Source organism: Pelodiscus sinensis, chromosome 3 (genome assembly GCF_049634645.1).
Source record: "Pelodiscus sinensis isolate JC-2024 chromosome 3, ASM4963464v1, whole genome shotgun sequence".
NCBI classification, from domain to species: Eukaryota; Metazoa; Chordata; order Testudines; family Trionychidae; genus Pelodiscus; species Pelodiscus sinensis.
Genome location: NC_134713.1, coordinates 172,354,470 through 172,374,030, shown reverse-complemented (window position 1 = coordinate 172,374,030; position 19,561 = coordinate 172,354,470). Strand labels below are relative to the sequence as shown.

At 42.8% G+C, this 19,561-nt stretch overlaps 1 protein-coding gene across 18 annotated transcripts in view; it reads left to right on the top strand.

The window, feature by feature from the left end:
* NRXN1 (neurexin 1) overlaps positions 1–19,561 on the top strand; it is a 1,137,502-nt gene that overhangs the window by 704,823 nt on the left and 413,118 nt on the right. For 2 of the 18 annotated variants that reach the window (XM_075925466.1, XM_075925465.1), the window contains exon 1: positions 814–2,347. The exons of 14 other annotated variants lie outside the window; for them this stretch is intronic. In XM_075925466.1, the coding sequence (XP_075781581.1) occupies positions 2,110–2,347 (238 nt within the window). In that variant the 5' untranslated portion in view covers positions 814–2,109. Of the gene's footprint in view, positions 1–813; positions 2,348–19,561 lie in introns of those variants that run through there. 2 more of the 18 variants (XM_075925464.1, XM_075925463.1) reach the window with 1 other exon arrangement.

Here is a 19,561-nt window from a genome sequence, read left to right as displayed (position 1 = left end):
TTTTTGGTCAAGTGAATAATCTGTTTGCATAATTCTAAATTAAATTGGAGACACCACTTAAAACTTCCTTCTAGAACAATTGGTGGTAATTCACTCTAGGGCTTAGCAAAAATGTGTTTGGCAGTCAACTGTTATTACAATAATAGAATATTTCTAGAAACTTTCTGGAAAATCACATGCTTAGAGTCTAAGGCCTAGTCAGTTGAGAATAGGACACAACTTGACCTTACAACCATCCATCTGGGTACTCTACTTTGCATCTGGGAGGGGTGATTGCAGCACATGTAAACATACCCAAGCTACCTGTTCTTCCTTCATATCCAAGTGATAACCTTTTCTGGCAAGAGCAGAGATTCTTTTCTCTATGGTACACCTCCTGTGGTGCTCAGGGCAGTGACAATATAACCTATAATAAATTAGAAAGCATCTAAAAAAACTTATATTAGGGTTCTTTTTACTTAATATTAAATAAAATTTTTCACACCTACTTTTTTCCCCTCACACATACATTCACCTATGAAACTGCTGAAAGCATAGCATAAAAAGACAAAAGTCTAGAGCTGCTGGAATAAAGAAAGCTAAACGTATATGTTTAACACACCCTATTGTGTCCAGGTATGGTATTGGGAAAAAAAAGGTGCTTCTATATCAGGTGGTTTTAAAGAAATCTCAGGATTTGCAGTAAGTGGTCAACGAGAGCTGCAATATCTGGAGAGTAGCGTTTTAATTACATTATTTCATAGCTAAACTTGAAATGACTTTTTATAGCTTTCTTTGTGTTGTTTTAAGAGCAAGAGCATATGTGTTTATATGCCTACTCAACATACAGAATCCAATATTTCAACATATTGGATTATATCTGCAGCGATGCCGACAAACGTTTTCCCCGACATTGTTTTGTGTCAGCTGTTCCATTCTCCATCCCTTCCCTAGTTGTTTCGATTAGCCAAGAGCGTCCCGGGCACACGATATCTGGGAAAATGAGAACTCTTTGTTAGGAGCGATGTGTGTAACCACCCGCTCATCACACCAGATGCTTGAGGAGAGAGACAGCGGCAAGCCGTGTTCAGCAGCCCTGGTGCGAACATCTTGTGGAGCAAGTTGAGTCCAATGAAAGCCCCCGAAGTCCTGCTCTGGAAGATGAAAGTGAGCTTTCCAGACACCAGCACAGCTGACCCGTCGGAGGAGGGGAATGGCGCCCCGCATTAGACTAATTCGTCACCACAATCGGGTGGCGGGAGGAGTCGTTGGTGTGCGCTCACTGCACCGCCTGACACATGGTCCCTTAGTATGTGGCGTCGGAAAGGAAGAGGAAAATCGGGGCGAGTGGATTGGAGCTGAACTCAGCCTCCCTCTTGAACATAGGCTCGTCCTCTGCATTGCATCCGAGCGTCGGTGATTTGCTGTTCGGGGACTGCAGATTTGCATAGCCCTGCTCTCCGCGCGCGCGGCTCTCCCCGCCCGGGCTCTCGCGCCGGGGTGCCCGATTCTCCTGAAAACATGCCCGGGGACAGCCGTCGCCACTGAGCTGGCCGGAGCAGCCCGACTGCTGCCCGCGAGCGAGCGCGAGCGCGAGCCCGCTGGCGCGGCTCCCCGGTGCGGAGCCGAGTGGAGGGGCGAGCGGCGGGGCCAGTGCCTCCCGGTTCCCAGCGCCCGCCCGCCCGCCCGCTCGCCGGCTGCTGCGGGACCCCCCCCCCCCCCACCCCTGGTGTTGCTGCCCGAGCCCCACTGGGGCCTGCCGGGCTCTCTGTGGATTACCGAGGCGGGGAGATGCCCGGGTGCCCGGGGGGCGCTGGCGCTGAGCAGGAGCGAGGGGACCCGGCGCTTGGCTGAGTGTGGGGCTTGGCTTCGCCCCTCGGCCCCTTTGCGAAGTCTGGGGACTGCCTGGCGGAGCCGCCGCTGACGATGTGTCGGATTGTCAGGGGCAGAGGAGGACCCGGCGCCAAGGACCCCCGGCAGCTTTCCCCGCGGCCAGACCTGCCTCCTCTAGCCAAGTGAGCGGCCCCGGCGCGGGGTGCCGCTGCGCGCCTCTCTCCAAACTTTGCCTCCTTCGCGCTGCCTGCCGCTCCTGCCGGGGACCCCGCGGGCCGGCGCGCCCTGGAGCAGAGCATGGGGGCGCTGCTGAAATGCAGCCCGGAGCCGGGCCCCGCCAGCAGGAGTAACGGCGCGGGGGGGCGCCTGGCCCTGCTCTGGATAGTCCCCCTCACTCTCAGCGGCCTCCTCGGCGTGGCGTGGGGCGCCTCCAGTTTGGGCGCTCACCACATTCACCATTTCCATGGCAGCAGCAAACATCAGTCCGTGCCTATCGCTATCTACAGGTCCCCGGCTTCCTTGCGAGGCGGACACGGTGGGTCCCGGTCCGGTTCGGTAACCCCGAGCCCCGCAGCGCGTGTGCATGTTGCTGGCGGCGTTTGGCCCACGTGCTGTCCGTGAACCACGCTCCTCTTTGGTCCGAGGGCCGGTGACCCACGGGCAGGGAGCTGCTGCCAGTGGGCCGCAGGGGCAGGGGCGTAAGGGGGCGAGAAGCTGTCAGTAGGACCCTATGGCAGGTATGGACAGGGGCAGAGATCCACAGTGGATGACCGCTAGGGTCCGGGGCAGGGGCCCTATGGGCAGACCCTGAATGCTGCCGTTCGCAGAGGCGACGCGTGGAGTGGGGGTCACAGGCCCCCTCAAGATTGTCCGTGGAGACGCCCCCGGGGTCGGTCTGAAAACATCGGCATGTGGGGGGCGGACTTGGGTGACTCGCATTTGTAAACGAACCCTTCACCCTCTGCCCCCGCTGCAAAGAGGGAGCCCCAGATCCAAGGAGACCCCAGCGCAAGGTCCCGGGAGATGCTGCTTGCCTAAGATGCTGCAGCCCAGGCTGAGCCAGCTCGGCGGATCTTTCCCTCGCAGCCAGACTCTCGTGGCTTTGCACCGCCACCGGGTCTGGCCAAAGGCAAGGAAAGAATCGCGAGTCTGCTGGTTGATTCGGTTCAGTTCTGGTTTGTGGGTGTCTCCTGGGATTTCTTGGCAGTTCCCAATCCTCCTGCCCTCCCGTCTCTCCTCCCGATTCTCCCCTTCTCCTACTCAGCCTCTGTCCTCGGGCACCACGGGAGGATGCGGTGGACGTTATTTCTTGTCACCCTGAGAATTTAACATCAGTAGAATCAGAGTCAGGGAAACAAAAGATTCTCCCCCCCCCCCCCGCCCCGTTCAAACGAGCTGGGGACTGGGCGGAGCCTATGTTTTGTTTAAAAGGCTTCTGATAATAATGTTCCTTCCAATTAATTATATTGGTCTAAAGTCGATGAAGTAAAACCTGGGACCACTAATTAGACAAAAAATCAGCAGTGCACGGGGATAAATATCTAAACATTGAGAGGGGAATGGAATGGGTATGCACACTACCACAGCCAGGGAAGGGCAGTAAAGGGACTAAAATGAAATTCTTTGCAAGTGCAAATAAGCTTTTTAGTTCAGAATTTACAACGATACAGAATGGTTTTAGTTTCTAAAGATACCACACTATGACTATGTCTTTCTTATGGATTTTGATTTTGCAAATATAATCATATGAATATTTAAATATCCATATATAAATGAAAAAGCAAACATAATCACTATTAACAAAATCAGTACAAAGACTGCTAAGCATGCATCTATATTTTAGGGTTTATGCAAAAGTCCCCCTTTGCTTGAAAACCATTGACTTTTGATTAAATTATACAGCTTCATTCTTTATTTTCTCATCTTGCCATGCTTCATTTGCTCTATCATGTGGTGAAATTTACAAGCTTTAAAAGGTAACAAATGGATCTTATTGTTACTTGGCATCTTTGTGCAAGATGTCCAGTTACAAACATGAGGCAGTTTGGATACATCAGATTTTTACCAAGGCATAACAATGACAGTAGATAAGTTTGCAGTACTTATTTTTTAAAAGTCATTTTGTGTCTCATACACTTTATTATTTAACTGATAAAAAGTGTGTAGAAATTACTTTTATACTTTGTTGCTCATTAAAATACTACTACTAATAATAATGTGGTTAATTCCAGAATAGCAAGGACATTCAGACTCCCACTCTCTGCAACACACCCAAGAATCTCAGAATACAGCCCATTGTACTTAGGTGGGGAAAGCTGACTAATAGCTCCTTCTGTTCTATTATTGGATACTTTGTGAAATCATTTAAGGGCTTCTAAACAAATTTAGAGATGGATGGAAACTGGGGGAAAAACAAATAATCAAATAATCTCCAAAACAGATTTCAAGAGGGCATGGTTAAAGATAGAATACCTTCCCTGAGTCAGTTGTAGGTGAGCAGAGACCAGGAGCTGCTCTGTGGGAAGCGAATAATAATTATTAATTATTATTATTATTATTCCCTTCCCAGAGAGCAGCTCCTGGTCTCTGCTCACCTACAACCCTGACATAGGCAAGGTATGCTATCTTTAATATGAATTAATAATACATGGTGGAGTTGTCAACCTTTAGAGGATTTTGCGGAAACTCTGTAAGTGAAAGTAGCTGATTTTGCTGGATGCAGGGTAGTGCATGTCTCACACATTTTAGTGATCAGAGTGCATTTCAAGGTGTTTGCCTTAATCCAAAATTACTTTGCTTTTGTGCATTTAAATCAGACTTGCTATCATTTTGCAGTACTTTTAAAATATTTAATTTCTATAATAATTAATTTCTTCTATAAGCTTCACTGAGGCATCTTGTCTTCTGGCCAAGTAGGTTGCTATGTTGCCCCTCAGGAGCTCAGCAGTGTAGCTCTGAGCATCAACCAAAAGGGTTTGCTCCTAAAAGAGAGAGAGAGAGAGATGGACAAGGCTTTCATTTCTTTCCCCAGGGGCACAGTGAATTTCCTCTAGCGTGCGTCTAGCCTATGCTTACGAGAAAGACAATGAATTTTGATCCTCAAACTTGCCTTCTTCCAGCAGTGGACTTTGGAATTAGCTCCATTAATTCTTCAGCAGTATTTTCATTCTGATGAAATGTAAACTTACCAAACCATTCCCAACCTTATGGTGACCTCAAAGCAGTCTTTTTTACTCTATTACTTGGATTGTCTTTGCATACAATCACAGAAATTAGAGATAGAAACTACCTGTAGGAGAGGTCAGCTAGCTGATCCCCTGTGAGCAATGTTCTTTCCAATGTTGCAGTGTCAGGAAGATCAGAAGAAATGAGATAAGGCTGTATTTTCTGTGTCCAACAAACTTGAACAAAGCTAGACTCTTCACTAGCAGCACCTGGTCGTGGCAACAAACATCACCTCACTCCCAAAGAACTTATTTCAGTCCTATTTTCCCCGCTCTTCTCAAACCACATCCACCTTACTCTTGGCCATTCTGGTTTTAAAAGACATAAGCAATGGTAGCTTTCCAGCTCCTTTTGGAAGACAATTCCACAGTCTTACAGCTCTCACATCCATGTATATTTTTGTTGGAACTTTGCTTTATATTTAATGACACATTAACATGCTATTTTCTTTTCCAGAAGTGTGTTTAATAGGAAGATGAGTAGAATTCCAATCATGTAGTCATCTCTCACCTTTTTGTCAATGAAGCAGTTGAATCCCAACCTCTATTAACTCCTAAAATTAAAGAAAAAATAAAGCTAACATTATTTCAGATGCTTGAAGAGAATTAGTTTTACCCTGTAGTTGTACCCATTAAACTTGGGTCTGTGATGGACTTTTGGAGGGAGACTTCCACTGAGATTATTCCTTGGCTGTATATGGCAAGTTTATCCTCAGGAAAAATTAGCAAACTTTCTGGATCGTAGTTCCTACAACAGAAGGACATAGGGAAATTGGTGATTTCATAGGAAAGGTGGTTCCAAAGTACCTTGTGTTTGCCAGGGAATAAGTAGCTTCTGAGTAAGTTTCAAAATATGAAACACTGGTGTTAACTCTTATAAACTGACATCTCAATGCCCCATTTAAGAAGAAGGCTGTTGCTTTCTGTGTAGCTGAATACCAGGCACCTTTTATAGGCAAGTCAAACAAAGTTCAATGTGGTGATTACAAAAGCATGAGCCATGGTGGCAAGGTCCACAATACAGCAGAATGGTAACCTAAATGGAGAAAGCTGATATGTGAAAATCCAGGAACTGTGATGGATCCACTTTGAATCCAAGACTACACATCATATTAGCAAAGATAGGACATATTCCCCCAATGAAAGTCAGAGTCATCGCCCTCACTTACCTTTCTCCTGGCTGAAGCATCACTTCTGTCTCAGCAGGAATGAGTCTGACTCCAGTTAGCTTTCACCAGCTTATTCACTGGAAGAAGGCATATATCAAACAGATTGGTGTAAATTGGCATGAGTCTACGGACTACAGTGGAACAATCCCAGTTTATATCAAGTGAGAATCTGACAAAGTCTGTTAGTACATTCAGCAGTGTGATGTGCATCACTACATTTTCTAAAATAACCTTTTGTTGTGCTTGACCTTGGATCTTAGAAATGCACTTTAAAAATAAAAGGTAGCAGATTGGATCAGTCTGTTATTGTACAAATATTTCACCTTCAGAAATCTGGATTGAAATCCTGACTAGGTGATAACTCACAATATATTGGATATTTTCCCAACTGGGTTTCAGTGCTGCTCAGGTCATATAACTAGGTGTGATTATACTTTGTTTAGTTTTTCTGGGATATTTTTAAGACTGTCCATGTTTTAGGGGGATATTTTTCTAGAGCACAAAATCTCCCTCTAGAATGCTATAACTATTGTATATCTGAGCTGTGGTATACTAGTAGAACGGTAGGGGGAAACTTTCTCAGAACCTATCTACACAATAACTGTCTATTGTATCAGCACCTGAATTTCATGTGCTCTAAATTTTAAATTGCAGCTGTTTAAAAAGGCATCTATAATAGAATCGCCATCTAGCATTTATGAGCGTGTCACACTGTGGGCTAGATCATGCGGTTCTTAATCAGTGTAGATATCTACTGAACTCAACGGGTGTTTTGACTAGGTAAAAAGAGTGGGATTGGGTTTCTACTACTTCAATAAAATAATTACAATGATGCCATGAAAAATGAAGTCAAAACAATTTTGGAAGGTATGTTTTCAATGCACATATAGCATTTTTATTGCCTTATGTGTAACAATGAATAAGAAAGTTATAGCTAGAATCTTTTATTAGGCTAGATAAAGTAATACATTTGTATGATCACTTTTTAAGTTTTTATCTATTGAGATAACCTGATTACTGCATCTATCTATAATAATAATAATAATAATAAAATGCATGTCCTCAAAGTAAATGTATTTTAGATCTGTAAAATGTGTATTACATTGCAGTACAAAGTTTACACTATAGTCACAACACTACATTTACATTAAATTTAAACATTTTAAGCTTTTCTTGCATTTAAAAGAAATGTGATCTGGAAGTGGAGACAATTTTTCTTACAGGTTTGAATTACAAGTAATTAATTTTGGGGTGGAGGGAGAGGGTTCAGAATGAGTTGTGTATAGTTATAATAGTTTCTTCAAGAACTCATTTCCAAACATTTATATAGGTTCCTGGTCTAACTAGTATCCATTCACAGTTGAGGATTTTTTTATTTTAGGCTGTAACATACAATCATTTTCTAAATATGGATTTAAATTAAACATTTTTCTATTCCCTTTTAAAATTTCCAGTATGCTTTATCACTCATTTTCCATGTTTACTGCCAAAGTATTAACGTAAGTTGGAATAAAATGAATTAACAAAGAAATCTCAGTCAGCAAAGTGGTTAATTGGATATGCTGTTAAATATGCATATTAGGTAGTGCAGCTTCTATAATGTTAGACCTGTCAATGTGACTTGTCAAAGAGGTATACAGTCTTTGGTGATGTTCTGAAAAGTCTATAGAGGATTGCAATCAAAAGCAGAACACTGCTGATGGATTTCTGATAAATATCTTTACACAAGACCTACTGCCTTAGTACATGCACAGCTATTGATTGACTGTGTTGCCTTTACAAGAACTAAATAAATAACAGTCTATTGTTGCTTATCAGTAATAACATTTTTGGCTCAGCCTGCAGCAATCATGTTTTTAGATTTAGAACATGTTTTATTGTTTTAATCAAATACTGTTTCAAATAAGTTATCAGAAGAAATTAATTTAGCATACTATTCAGTATTCTTCCTTCTGGTTCTAATGTTCAGAAATGGATTGTTACTGATAGCAAGCAGTTGAGTTAGGAATTAAGGGAAATTACCTTTCTTTATTTCTGACCAGTGGAAAACTGTGTACAGATACAAAACTGTGACACCAGACTATTATGCACAGTGTGAGAGTAAGCATAGCCAATTCTATAGTGGTAATTCCATTTTTTTTAGCTTCTCTCACAAACATCATCATTACAGTGGTTAACTCTGGTATGACATCCTCAATCATTTTATTAATTTTTCAACAAATCATTTAGCTCAAAGTTTACTTGCCCATCTTTTTCCTTCTTCTTAGTTAAAGACTGCAATAGCTCTTAACCTTGTTAAATAATCAGAATGACACCACTAGCCTCTTTTATGTCTCTCCTTATATCACTTCATTTCTCTTCTTGGTTACTATTAAGTTTGATGTTTCCAAGTCTGTAGCAGTATTTATGTCAGATGTTTATGAAGTAACTTCCATCTAGTTTGTAAATATTGTGTAAGCAGAGCTGATACATCTTGCTGTGTTAATAGCTTGACTTGCTATTGTGATTACAATTAGAGGGGAACAGTCTGATTAGATAAAGGTATACTATAAATATCTAGATTATATTATAACATTCGAAGTACTGAGTGCAAAGAAGTTGGTCATGTATATTACATAACTTTAAACATTTTTTCTCTTTCACATGCAACTCTCTCTCTCTCTCTCTCTCTCTCTTTCTCTCTCTCTCTCACACACACACACACAAAGAGAGAGAGAGAGAGAGAGACTGAGAGAGAGAGAGAGGGTTGAGGACAAGATTCAGCCTCACCCCAAAACATAAACATAAAAGTAAAAAATTCCTGTATGTGTATAAAAAGATATAAGAAATTAAAAGTTAGGTCAAATTTCAATGATAAAAATCACTTAATACCTATTTACTGAACTTGTCAGAGTAACATGGTTATTTGAGGTCACATACGTCCCTCCATTTCATTGGCAGAGAGGAACCAAAGCATAGGAGGAACTGTGCAGCGATTGCTACTGCAAGTAATTCTGCAGAAGTATCACAAAGCTGGGCTCCATCAAAATATGCTGGCTAGGATGACATGCTAAGGGGCTAATGAAAGTAAATGTCACACAACTTCAAAGATGATTTTCTTAGTTAAACTATGCAAGTCTTTCTTTCCAAAAAAGCAGTTTTTCTAAGAATGATTAGATTGTGAGGGCCAAGCAATGGGTTCTTTGCCCATGTGAGAACTTCAGATTTGGGGCCTTAAATATTTACAATCCAATTGGAGATAATAATCTGTTAGCTCTTTTTTTCCAGCTTATCATTACAAAGAAATAGGGATGTGAACAACTAGTCGACAAACTAGTTGATTAATTGCTCCCACATCCTGCTGCCTCTATCAGAAAGAAGCAGCAATGGGGAGGTAACGGGGTGCTTCAAAGCGGCAGTGCTGCATGAAGTCCAGGGTCTGCCACTTTGACATGCTGTGTGCAGCCCAGGGCGAGCTGGGGTCTCCCCCACTGGCCCTGGGCTTTATGGCATTTCAAAGTGGAAGCACTGCATGAAACCCGGGGTCAGCTGAGGACTCCCCCACTGGCCCTGAGCTCCATGCTTTGAAATGCCACGGGAAGCATGGGGCCAGCGGGGGACTACTTGAGTCCCCCACTGCCCCCCTGCTTCCTGCAGCGCTTTCACCTTTGAAGTGTAGCAACAGCCCATGTCTACTTAAAAGTTGACACAAGCACCATCTTCTTCCAAAGTTGGCTGACTGTTTTCCGAATGTGTTTAATTAGCAATCATATTTCTTCCCATATGCAGCAGAGTTAATAGGTCTCCAGCCCGTGTTTGCTCCTTCATTTAGCTAATCTATACATGTAAATCAGGGGGAACCAAGAAAAGCTAGAAAAGTAGTTTATGACCACAGAGAGATTTTGGACTTATGATGCCCAACTTACATTGGATGCCACGTCCGATGCTTTTTAACTGACTGCCTGCTTGCCCCTACAATTCTTGTTTTGTCCTTACAGTATTCAATTTGCATAAAGTTCATTTCCTGGTTGCGTTGTACTTGTTTGGACTGGAATGAATCATTTCTGATTGGCTGTGAGGCAGTAGGTAGCTTGTTGATGAATCTGAGCTATAACATTTAATAGAGAATTATTTCTTTTCTATGGGTGCTTTTGACTATCCCATATGTTTTTTGTTGCCAGATAGGGTTGTTGCTTGTTTTTAACTGGCTGTCAGCCCCAGGCTCAGACAATCAGAAATCTTGATCCCAAAGTTAGATAACAAATGTGCATGATTCTGCCAGACTTACTGAAGCAGCTTGACTTCAGTGGGACTGTTGTGAAACTAAGAACAGTAGGGTCAAGCCTACTGAAAATGGAATGAGCAGTTTAATAAGGGGTGTTGAATTGTTAAATTTATTGGATCTTTTTAAATAACTTGTGGAACCTGGTATTGAATCTTGCTTTAGAGAAATATCTAATACAGGGCTACTCAACTTGCGGTCCACAGCTCATTTGTTTGCAGCACGCGGTGCAGTTTGGATTTACGCAGGGCTCAACATGTGGCCCATGGGTGGGATCCTTTGAACATGGCCTCCACTGGGAACATGCTTCACAATGATGATGCGACTTCCAGGTGGGGTGAACACTGAAAGATGCAAGCGGACAGGCTGGCTGGAACAGATGGGTACAGGATGTCGGCATTTCTAGCTCCCAGAGAGGAGGTGCCAGGAGCCCCGGGGCATTGTGGGAAGTGCTGGCTGTTTAGCCTTGTGGGAAGAGCCTGAGAGGTGCTGATTGGCTCACACTGGCCATGGTTGGGTCCAGCTCTGCATTTTAAGACTTAATTTTTGTATTCATGCCTGTCAGTGTGAAATACGCTATTTGCATATATTTGCATATATATGCAACCACACTTAAGTTGTGGCCCTCGGCATGTGCTGTGAGTATCATTTGTGGCCCCCGGGGCTTCCAAAGTTGAGTAGCCCTGATCCAATACATAAGAAATAGAGATGAAATCAGTAGAGTGTAATAGAAATTATTCTAAAACCACATAAGCCCATATCTCTCTCTGAGGGTGTGTCTAGACTACAGAGTTTTGTTGACAAAAGTGGACTTTTGTCGACAAAACTATACCTGCGTCTACACTACCGCTGAGTTCTGTCGACATAACGTCGACAGAACTCAGCAGTTTTGTCGACACTGGTAAACCTCATTTTACGAGGCATTTTACGACAGAGTTCTGTCGACAGAAGGTGTTATTGCATGTAGGGTTGTGTCTAGACTACAGGGTTTGGTCGACAAAGCAGCTTGCTTTGTCGACAGAACTGAATGTGTCTAGACGCTCTTTGTCGACAGAAGTTTTGTCGACAGATACTGTCGACAAAACTTCTGTCGACAAAAGCCTGTAGTCTAGATGTACCCTGAGGTCAAGGAGTTCACAACACAGCTTTGGAGGGTGGGGTGAAAGTGAATTTAAGCCACCACTGTACTGTGTAATGCACCAGGCTGGCTTTCTGCCATAAATTAGAACTGCCTTAATGATGCATTAGTCTGAGTTGGTTGCCAGTGGTATTAAGGCAGCCAGTGTCAGTAGGACACAGGGAACTTTTTTTCCCCATGGCATGGCCCCAAGGTTGGCAGCCAGTGAGGAAATGTTGTAGGAGGCTGAGTTAGTGGAGGAATCCCCTATTGCGGTATATTTCTAAAGCAATGCAGGCTTTAGGTCTATTTGGTGCTCAAAGTTCCCAAACCCCAATGATGAATCTGAGCTATAACATTTAATAGAGAATCATTTATTTTCTATGGGTGCTTTTGACTATCCTATATGTTTTTTTTTACCAAGGATGCAATTACCTATGACATTCTGTACAATGGATTAATATAGTGACAGAATAGTCACTATTTTCTATTTAAATTCAGTTAGACTTCTCTATAATGACTGATATGCCAAATTGCTCCTCAACATTTTTTCAAGTCACAAAATATATTTTATCTTAAGTAGGGCTCCCTTCTGTTGGAAGAACATATGAGTATAAATTATTTAAGGGGCATGAAAAGTTAGTAAATAAAGTGCGAGAAACTGGAAAAATGTTCAAATTTAATATTTAGGGGTTTTTAATTTTTAAATAAAAATTTGTTTTGGAAGAATTTGACATGTTTTAATTCCTTTTAAAATTGAAAAAAGTTTTAAAAATATATCACCACACTTTACCTTTTTTAACTGCATAGAATTGATTATAGATTAAACTGTAGGAGCCAAATGCCGTTGCTCATTTACACCAATTATTGGGAGTGCAACAAGGAAAAGGCCCAAATTTGTTCCCATTGAAGGTGGTGAAAGTTTTTCTGCTGATTTCAATGATATGAAGATTAGAACTGAAGTGTCATCAGAATTTGACTCTTAAATCCCCATCTATGATATGGTGGACAAGGTCCAACATCCCTGCTGGAGGCCTTTCAGCACCCTGGCCAGCAACAGGAGAAGTAGACAGGTCCTCCAAGCAGAACAGAGGGGCAACCTCTGCTGCAGCCAATCAGGGTGCAGCAGGCTGCTATAAAAGGAGCTGCTAGGCCAGGGCCTGTCAGTTCCTTCCTGGAGCTTGACTTCAGGACTCTGGGGAATATCAGCACTTTGGACAGCTCCGAGTGGGAGTTGGGCATCCTACCTGGTCGAAGCCAGGCCCTGTGGCTGACGGTAGACAAGAAGCCAAAGACAATCCTGCAGAACCCTTGACAAGGGGAGCTCAATCACAAGCCCCTAGAGAAGGGCTGGATGGAATAGCATCCCTGGGGAAGTGGCCCTGGGACGTGACAGCAACTAATGACTTTGAAACTGAGCAGGTAACTGCTACTTATAGGATCCCTGGGCTAGGACCCCTCTAACACCTCTGCAAACCACACCCGGGGGGGGGGGGGGTTAAAATGAGAGGCCTGACCTCAGACCACTTACCAGGTGCTGCCTTTCCCGCAGACAGGCAAGTAGAGACTGAAAGATTCCCCTCAGCCACCAAGGGCTGCCCAACAGAAGGGTGGAACTTTTACACCATTCTTCAAGAATTTCTGCATGCTAGTAAACATGTAACCACTCACATGCACAACATTACTCATGTGCTGGGTCAAAGACTGAAGACGTACATTTAGATTAAACCTTTGTTCTTCTAAAAATAAAATGAACAAGAATATTTTTAAAGATTAACCAGTGGAGTGTATGGAGGGTAGAGATGGTGGGGGAGGGTGGATTCTAATACCCAAATTGTTACAGTTATATTATACAATCTCTAGTGTGGTTATTTAAAAATGCAGCAGACTAAAACATTAGCTTCAATTTCTGAACTGAAATAATAAGTTCCACAATGATAATTCTTTCTAAAATAGCATTCAAACAGCTGCTGCTGTTCTCTGGTTTCCAAAACATATGCTTATAATACAGATATGCTTATATTACAAAAGCTATAATTTAACTAGGACTGAAGCCAGATCATTTTTATGATGATTTTTTTTAACTCCTGAAAGAATCATCTTTTTGTTTTTTATCGTAGGTCATAAAGTTTGCTTCTGTTTGCTCAGCACAGTTTGACAGTTTTAGCTGTTGCTCTCTCATATAATAGAACCTAGTAAAATCTACTTGGTAATTAAGCTGCTACAGCACTTTGAAGAAGTCCATGAAGAAAAACATTTATAGGAAAATCTCGTTTTAGAGCAGAAAAACAGTACCATTTTAAACTAAGAACTTTTTAGTGTAAAGGACTTTGCAAAGGAATATATAGTTAAACACAAAGGTTGATGTCATTGGCAAAGAGATAAATGTTTTATCTATTAAATGTACAGGGGGCAGTGATTTTAAATGTGAGTCTGCTTGCCCAGTCACTTACACTGGGGTAAATCAAGAGGAACTCTGTTGAAGTCAGTGGAGTTACACAAGTATAAAAACAGAGTGTCTTTAATCAGAATTATATCCGTCATCTTTATCTTTGTAAAGAGCATTCTCATAGCATGAGCTAATGCCCCAAATAAGACCACTAAGTAGGTGGACTGAGTTGGTGCATATGCTTTCAGCTAGGTCTTTGTAGAGAGGTGAATTTCACCCACTATAATGATATAATCTCTGTCCAAGACATGCACTCATAACATGTGGCTCATTAACACAGATATAATAGAGTGCAAAAAAGTGTTTTAGGCTTTTGTAAATATTTCCTGTTTATATGGTGCCATTAATCTGACTGCTTGGTAATCACCATCCTCTTTCCATTTTACAAGTCTGTGGATATTCATAGATGGAAGTACAGGTAAAGAATATGTTTGATGTAGGAGTGGAGCTACATATGCAAGTAATAGCTTTTGTGTGATGTTGTTTTCTAGTACCAATTCATTGCTACACTATAATTAAGAAGGAAGGGCGAAAATGTTCATTGTAGCTAAGTAATACTCTGTATATGCTTCAGATACACTGTTTTTGAAGCACTATACTGATGGTAACAATATCTGTGTTAAAACAAAACTAAACTGCTCACCCCAAAATACTGGCTGTTGGTAGATATTTTGATTTTCGGTTCTACCTGTACTTGTATGTAGTACTGTATATGAGAATATATTCATATATACATACTCACAGGGCCCTTGCAAGGAAGTATTATCCCTATTTTACATATGTGCAACTGAGGTACAGGGGATCAGATTCTCTCTAGTGTTTCTTCTTGAATGTCTCCTAAGAGTTAGAGAGCTGCTCAACTCATCAGCTGAGAATTCACTCTGGATCCCTCTCTCACTTGACCATGGTATAGTAGTCATGACTGGGGCATTTCTAGAACATGCCATGACCTATTATATTCAGCTGGTTTAAATTAGAGTAGACTTCAGGCTGCTCTAGCCTATATCAGAGTTGTGGAGATCTGCTCAGAACATCAAGGATCTGCGATCCCCTTGTCTAACAAATGTGTTAAACACAGACTCAGCACAGAGCAGGAAATGTAGGTTGGAGACGTTAAGGACTGTAGTGCAACCCTTTAATTAAGTCTATTAGCACTTGCTCTCACATGCAGTCCCCTTGACATGTGAGTAACTTACCAACATGAATGTTGCACAGTCCAACCCCAAAATTACACAGGAGTCTGACAGGCAGGAATTTAACAAAGATTTCTTGAGTCCTATTTGACCGTTATCATTTATCTGTAATGCAGTAGGGATTAGGAGACTCAGTTCTGAATAAGCACTCTGTTTATACAAACACCATCCTTCCTCCCCTTCAGCGTATGAGTTGTGTGGTGGCATTAGTAGAGTTGAACGGTGAAGGAGGATGATACAATAACTGGAGGACTGATCAAGCAGCAAGACCATCTCCTTGGGTTAAAAAAAAAGTGTGAGGGGGAAGGTGCTTTTCCTCCCATATGAGTTTGTATCTTTTCCCAGATTATCCCTTTACAGTGCTTTGTATTATTGGCAGAGCTGTCTCATCAATAGTATGGTTCAAGGTGGCCTTCTTAGGCCCTGCACTTGGAGCTGGGGGCCTTATGGCAGCTACTCCAAAGATCCTATGGATGAGATGGGCCCTCCCCCCACCCCATATTGAGTTTAGCCTGCATGGCCCAGGGCAGCCTGGGGGATTATCTGGGAGGCCAGGCACAGGATGGTAGCAGGGGTGGATCCCCAGCACTCACTGTGGCGATGGATGGTGCAGGAAGTAAAGTGCTTCACCACCATCTCCCACCTGGATCACTGCACTTCACCGTGGTGGTGAGAAGTGGAGCAACCTGACTGCAGGCTACTCCCTTCCTTCCTATCCCCTGCTACTGGTTCAGGAGGGCAGGACGCTGCTGCCACCCTGTGCCAGCTTCCCCCCACCCCCAGTAATTTACTGGGTTATGTCTCAGTGGAAAAGAGGAACAGTGGGGAAGAAGAAGCAGGGCAGGCAGAAGCTGGGATGCAGCCAGGGGGAAGGGAAGTGGGAACAGAGCAGGGGGTGGCCTGGGTTGGGTGGTTGCCCTGGACTCTGTCCCTCTTTAACAGCTGTCTGTATTGGTGTCCACCTGTATTATTTCTGAATAAGGCCATATATCTAGCTTTAAAAAGGATATAAAATGCTAACCGTTACATATAGGAAATGAAAAAAAAACAACCAAAACAATTCTCCTTGCCTGGCCTTTACAAGTAACAGATACTTGTCTCTCTATCATGACAAATCTTTACAAAGTTTATGTCAGCACTCAAGTTTTTAAAAGGTCATAAAGATGTGTCCTTGTCATAATCCCAAGACACATTTTATACGTTGTCCGATGTCTATTATGAGAGGCACAAATATGATATATTGATCCTAGATTAAAATTGGTGGATTCTCATCATGGTTTTGCCACCAGAGAGTTTTTCCTAACACTGTTTTTCCTAACAATGTGTAGATTGAACAGAGTGAGGATTTCATGCAATGAAGTCACATTGTCTGATATGGTTGCTTGGTTTGGTTCATTACTGGTGAATCCTGGGAATGGCTACATCATTTCTCAAACTCAACCCTTTCCCTTGCAGTGATTTTTGCATGACTTGCATGGGTTGCCAATATATGTGAAGAGTTGGTAGAGCACAAGTTATTGCTACTAAAGTCAGCCATAACTTTTGCTTGATATTCAAACTTCTGATTCCTGGCTTTGAGATTTTGGTTCTTTTAATCTCATCCTAAGTAAGGACATGTCTATGCTGTTCTCAGTTCAGCAGGACCCTGTGGGCACAAACTTACAGGTCCTTTTCAAACAGGACATTAGCTAGAATTACAAAGCTTTATATGAATGGCCATAGCATCCCAGCACATCACTTTGGTTCATCCTGCTATTCACAGAGCCGTAGTCTGAACTGCAGAACAGAGTAAACATGTCATAAGTGTAACCTTTTTGTCCTATATAGCCAGCAGCAGCCAGGGCAAGGTTCACAATCTAGGGGATCCTCTTCATCCATCCCAACAGAACTGGTTCAAGGCCCCACTTAGTAACCTGGGGAATTCACACACTAATGCTGGGCGCCTCTGAGAAGCAAGGCTTCCCCACTCTCAAGCACAATCTGAGTATAGAAAATAAACTTTTAATGAAAAAGCAGTAACTTGACATTAATTTGGGAAAATATCACAAATAGGGTTCATTAACAAAATTATGAGCCAGAGTCCCCTTCCCAACACTTTTCTGCACCCCACTCACAGTTGCTGCCCTTGGTCAGGTCAGGCCCAGAGTTCAGAGGTGAGCTGCAGAGTACAGCTCCCATTATAAGTGGGGGAGGTAGAGAAGCATCTTACTGTCTCTGTTGCTCACTCGTCATCTGCCTGCTGGCCACTCATCACACTGCTGCTGCCCTGTTGGCCTCTTATCACATCGCCACTGCCTGCTGGTCATCCTGCTGGCCACTGGCTCACCTGCTGCTGCTCCTGCTGACCTACAACCAATGCTCAATGCTTCTGCTGGCTTGTGGTGGATTTGGCTCTGGGTCAAACCTAGTGATTTTAGTTCTCTGAGATTTCAGCTGTAGGCCCAAAGCACAGTCCAAGCACAAGAAATTCCAGCATCCACTGGCGTAAATTTAAAATAAAGAGACTCTCTTTAGAGCCTATTTTAATTCTATCATTGAAACAGTGGGGAGAAACTGTTTGAACCAGCCTTACAGCTCACGCCTGGAGGGCATGTAACCTGCTGATTCAGAGTCCTGCCTTCCCCCACCTTACTTCACAGGGCTCTGTCCATCCAAGTTTCTTTACAATGATAGTGTCTCTCTTTTTCAACTGGGTTCAACACAGTCTGACTTTTCCCACAATAATTGCAAGCATTGGTGATCATAGTTCACAATTCCTGTAAACTATGTTTAGTGTTAACGCAGTTTGTGACCCATCACAACAGTCAAATTAATTAGAGTGGACAAAACACCCTTGCAACAGTTGAATACCTAGCAGATCTAAGCAAAAAGAAGCAAACTCTATTTATATGCACATGCCAGACTCTCATTCTTTAAACTGCGAGTGTTTTCCTCCTTTGTGCCAGGTTAAGCACTGACTTTCTTCTTTTGTATTCCCACAATAATTACACGCATTCCAATTAGTATTAACACAATTTGTGACCCAACACCAGCCAAGTTGATTACAATGAGCAAAACACCACTCCACCAACTGAATATCTAATACGTATTAGCAAAGCAGGGGAAAACTGTATTTAAATAGTCACACGCAGGGTTTCTCTCCCATTCCAGCTGGCTGTACTGGAAGCATTCTCTCAGAACCTGCTTACAAAAGTGAAAGATGAAAAACTGGTAAATAGAACAGACAGACAGGATAGCACAAGAAAATAGTCACCCTGTGCAGCTGATAGTGTTGTGAAGGGTGAATCTCAGTAGTTGTGTAAAATTAGTAAATGATCATGGTCAAGCTAAAATCATCTGTCACACCACACTGGAGTAGACAGATGTTGTGTATCTGCTAGGGTGGGCAGAAAGTGGAGCTGGAGATTGTGACTTCAACTCAATTGCTTCCTTTCAGGATGCAATGGCATTGAAGCCATCCCACCCCTTCCTATGGAAAATACACCTCACAAACTGGGGGCATGTCTACACTAGGAAATTATTTAGAAATAACTTATTTTGAACTAACAACTTCCAAAATAACTATTTCAAAATAGCATGTCCACACTATAGGGAAGCTTTGAAATTAGTCCAAGGCAGGATCCCTTAATGTAGATGCACTACCTTGACTTAGAGCCCCAAGAAACACTGAGGCATAATTACTCTGAGGGTATGTCTAAACTACATGGCTCCATCAACGGAGCCATGTAGATTTGTTTGTTCGGCAAAGGGAAATGAAGCTGCGATTTAAATAATCGCGGCTTCATTTAAATTTACATGGCTGCCGCGCTGAGCCGACAAACAGCTGATCAGCTGTTTGTCGGCTCAGCACGCTAGTCTGGACGCTCCCCTGCTGACATTAAAGCCCTTTATTGACCTCCCCGGTAAACCTCATCCTACGAGGCATAACGGGGAGGTCGATAAAAGGCTTTCAGGTTGGCGCGGGAGCATCCAGACTAGCGTGCTGGGCCGACAAACAGCTAATCAGCTGTTTGTCAGCTCAGCGTGGCAGCCATGTAAATTTAAATGAAGCTGCGATTATTTAAATCGTGGCTTCATTTCCCTTTGCCGATCAGCCTAATCTACATGGCTCCATTGATAGAGCCATGTAGTTTAGACACACCCTGAATGACTCTCGGGAGTGGTTATTTCGAAATAGCTGCAGTGGCGAATCCGCATTACTGCTATTTTGAAATAAATAACCAATATACCCCGGGGAAAGCAGGAGCTATTATTTCAGAATAACCAGCCCCTTATTTTGAAATAACGGGCTTGATAGTATGGATGCTCCACTTGTTATTTTGAAATAAGGGGAGTT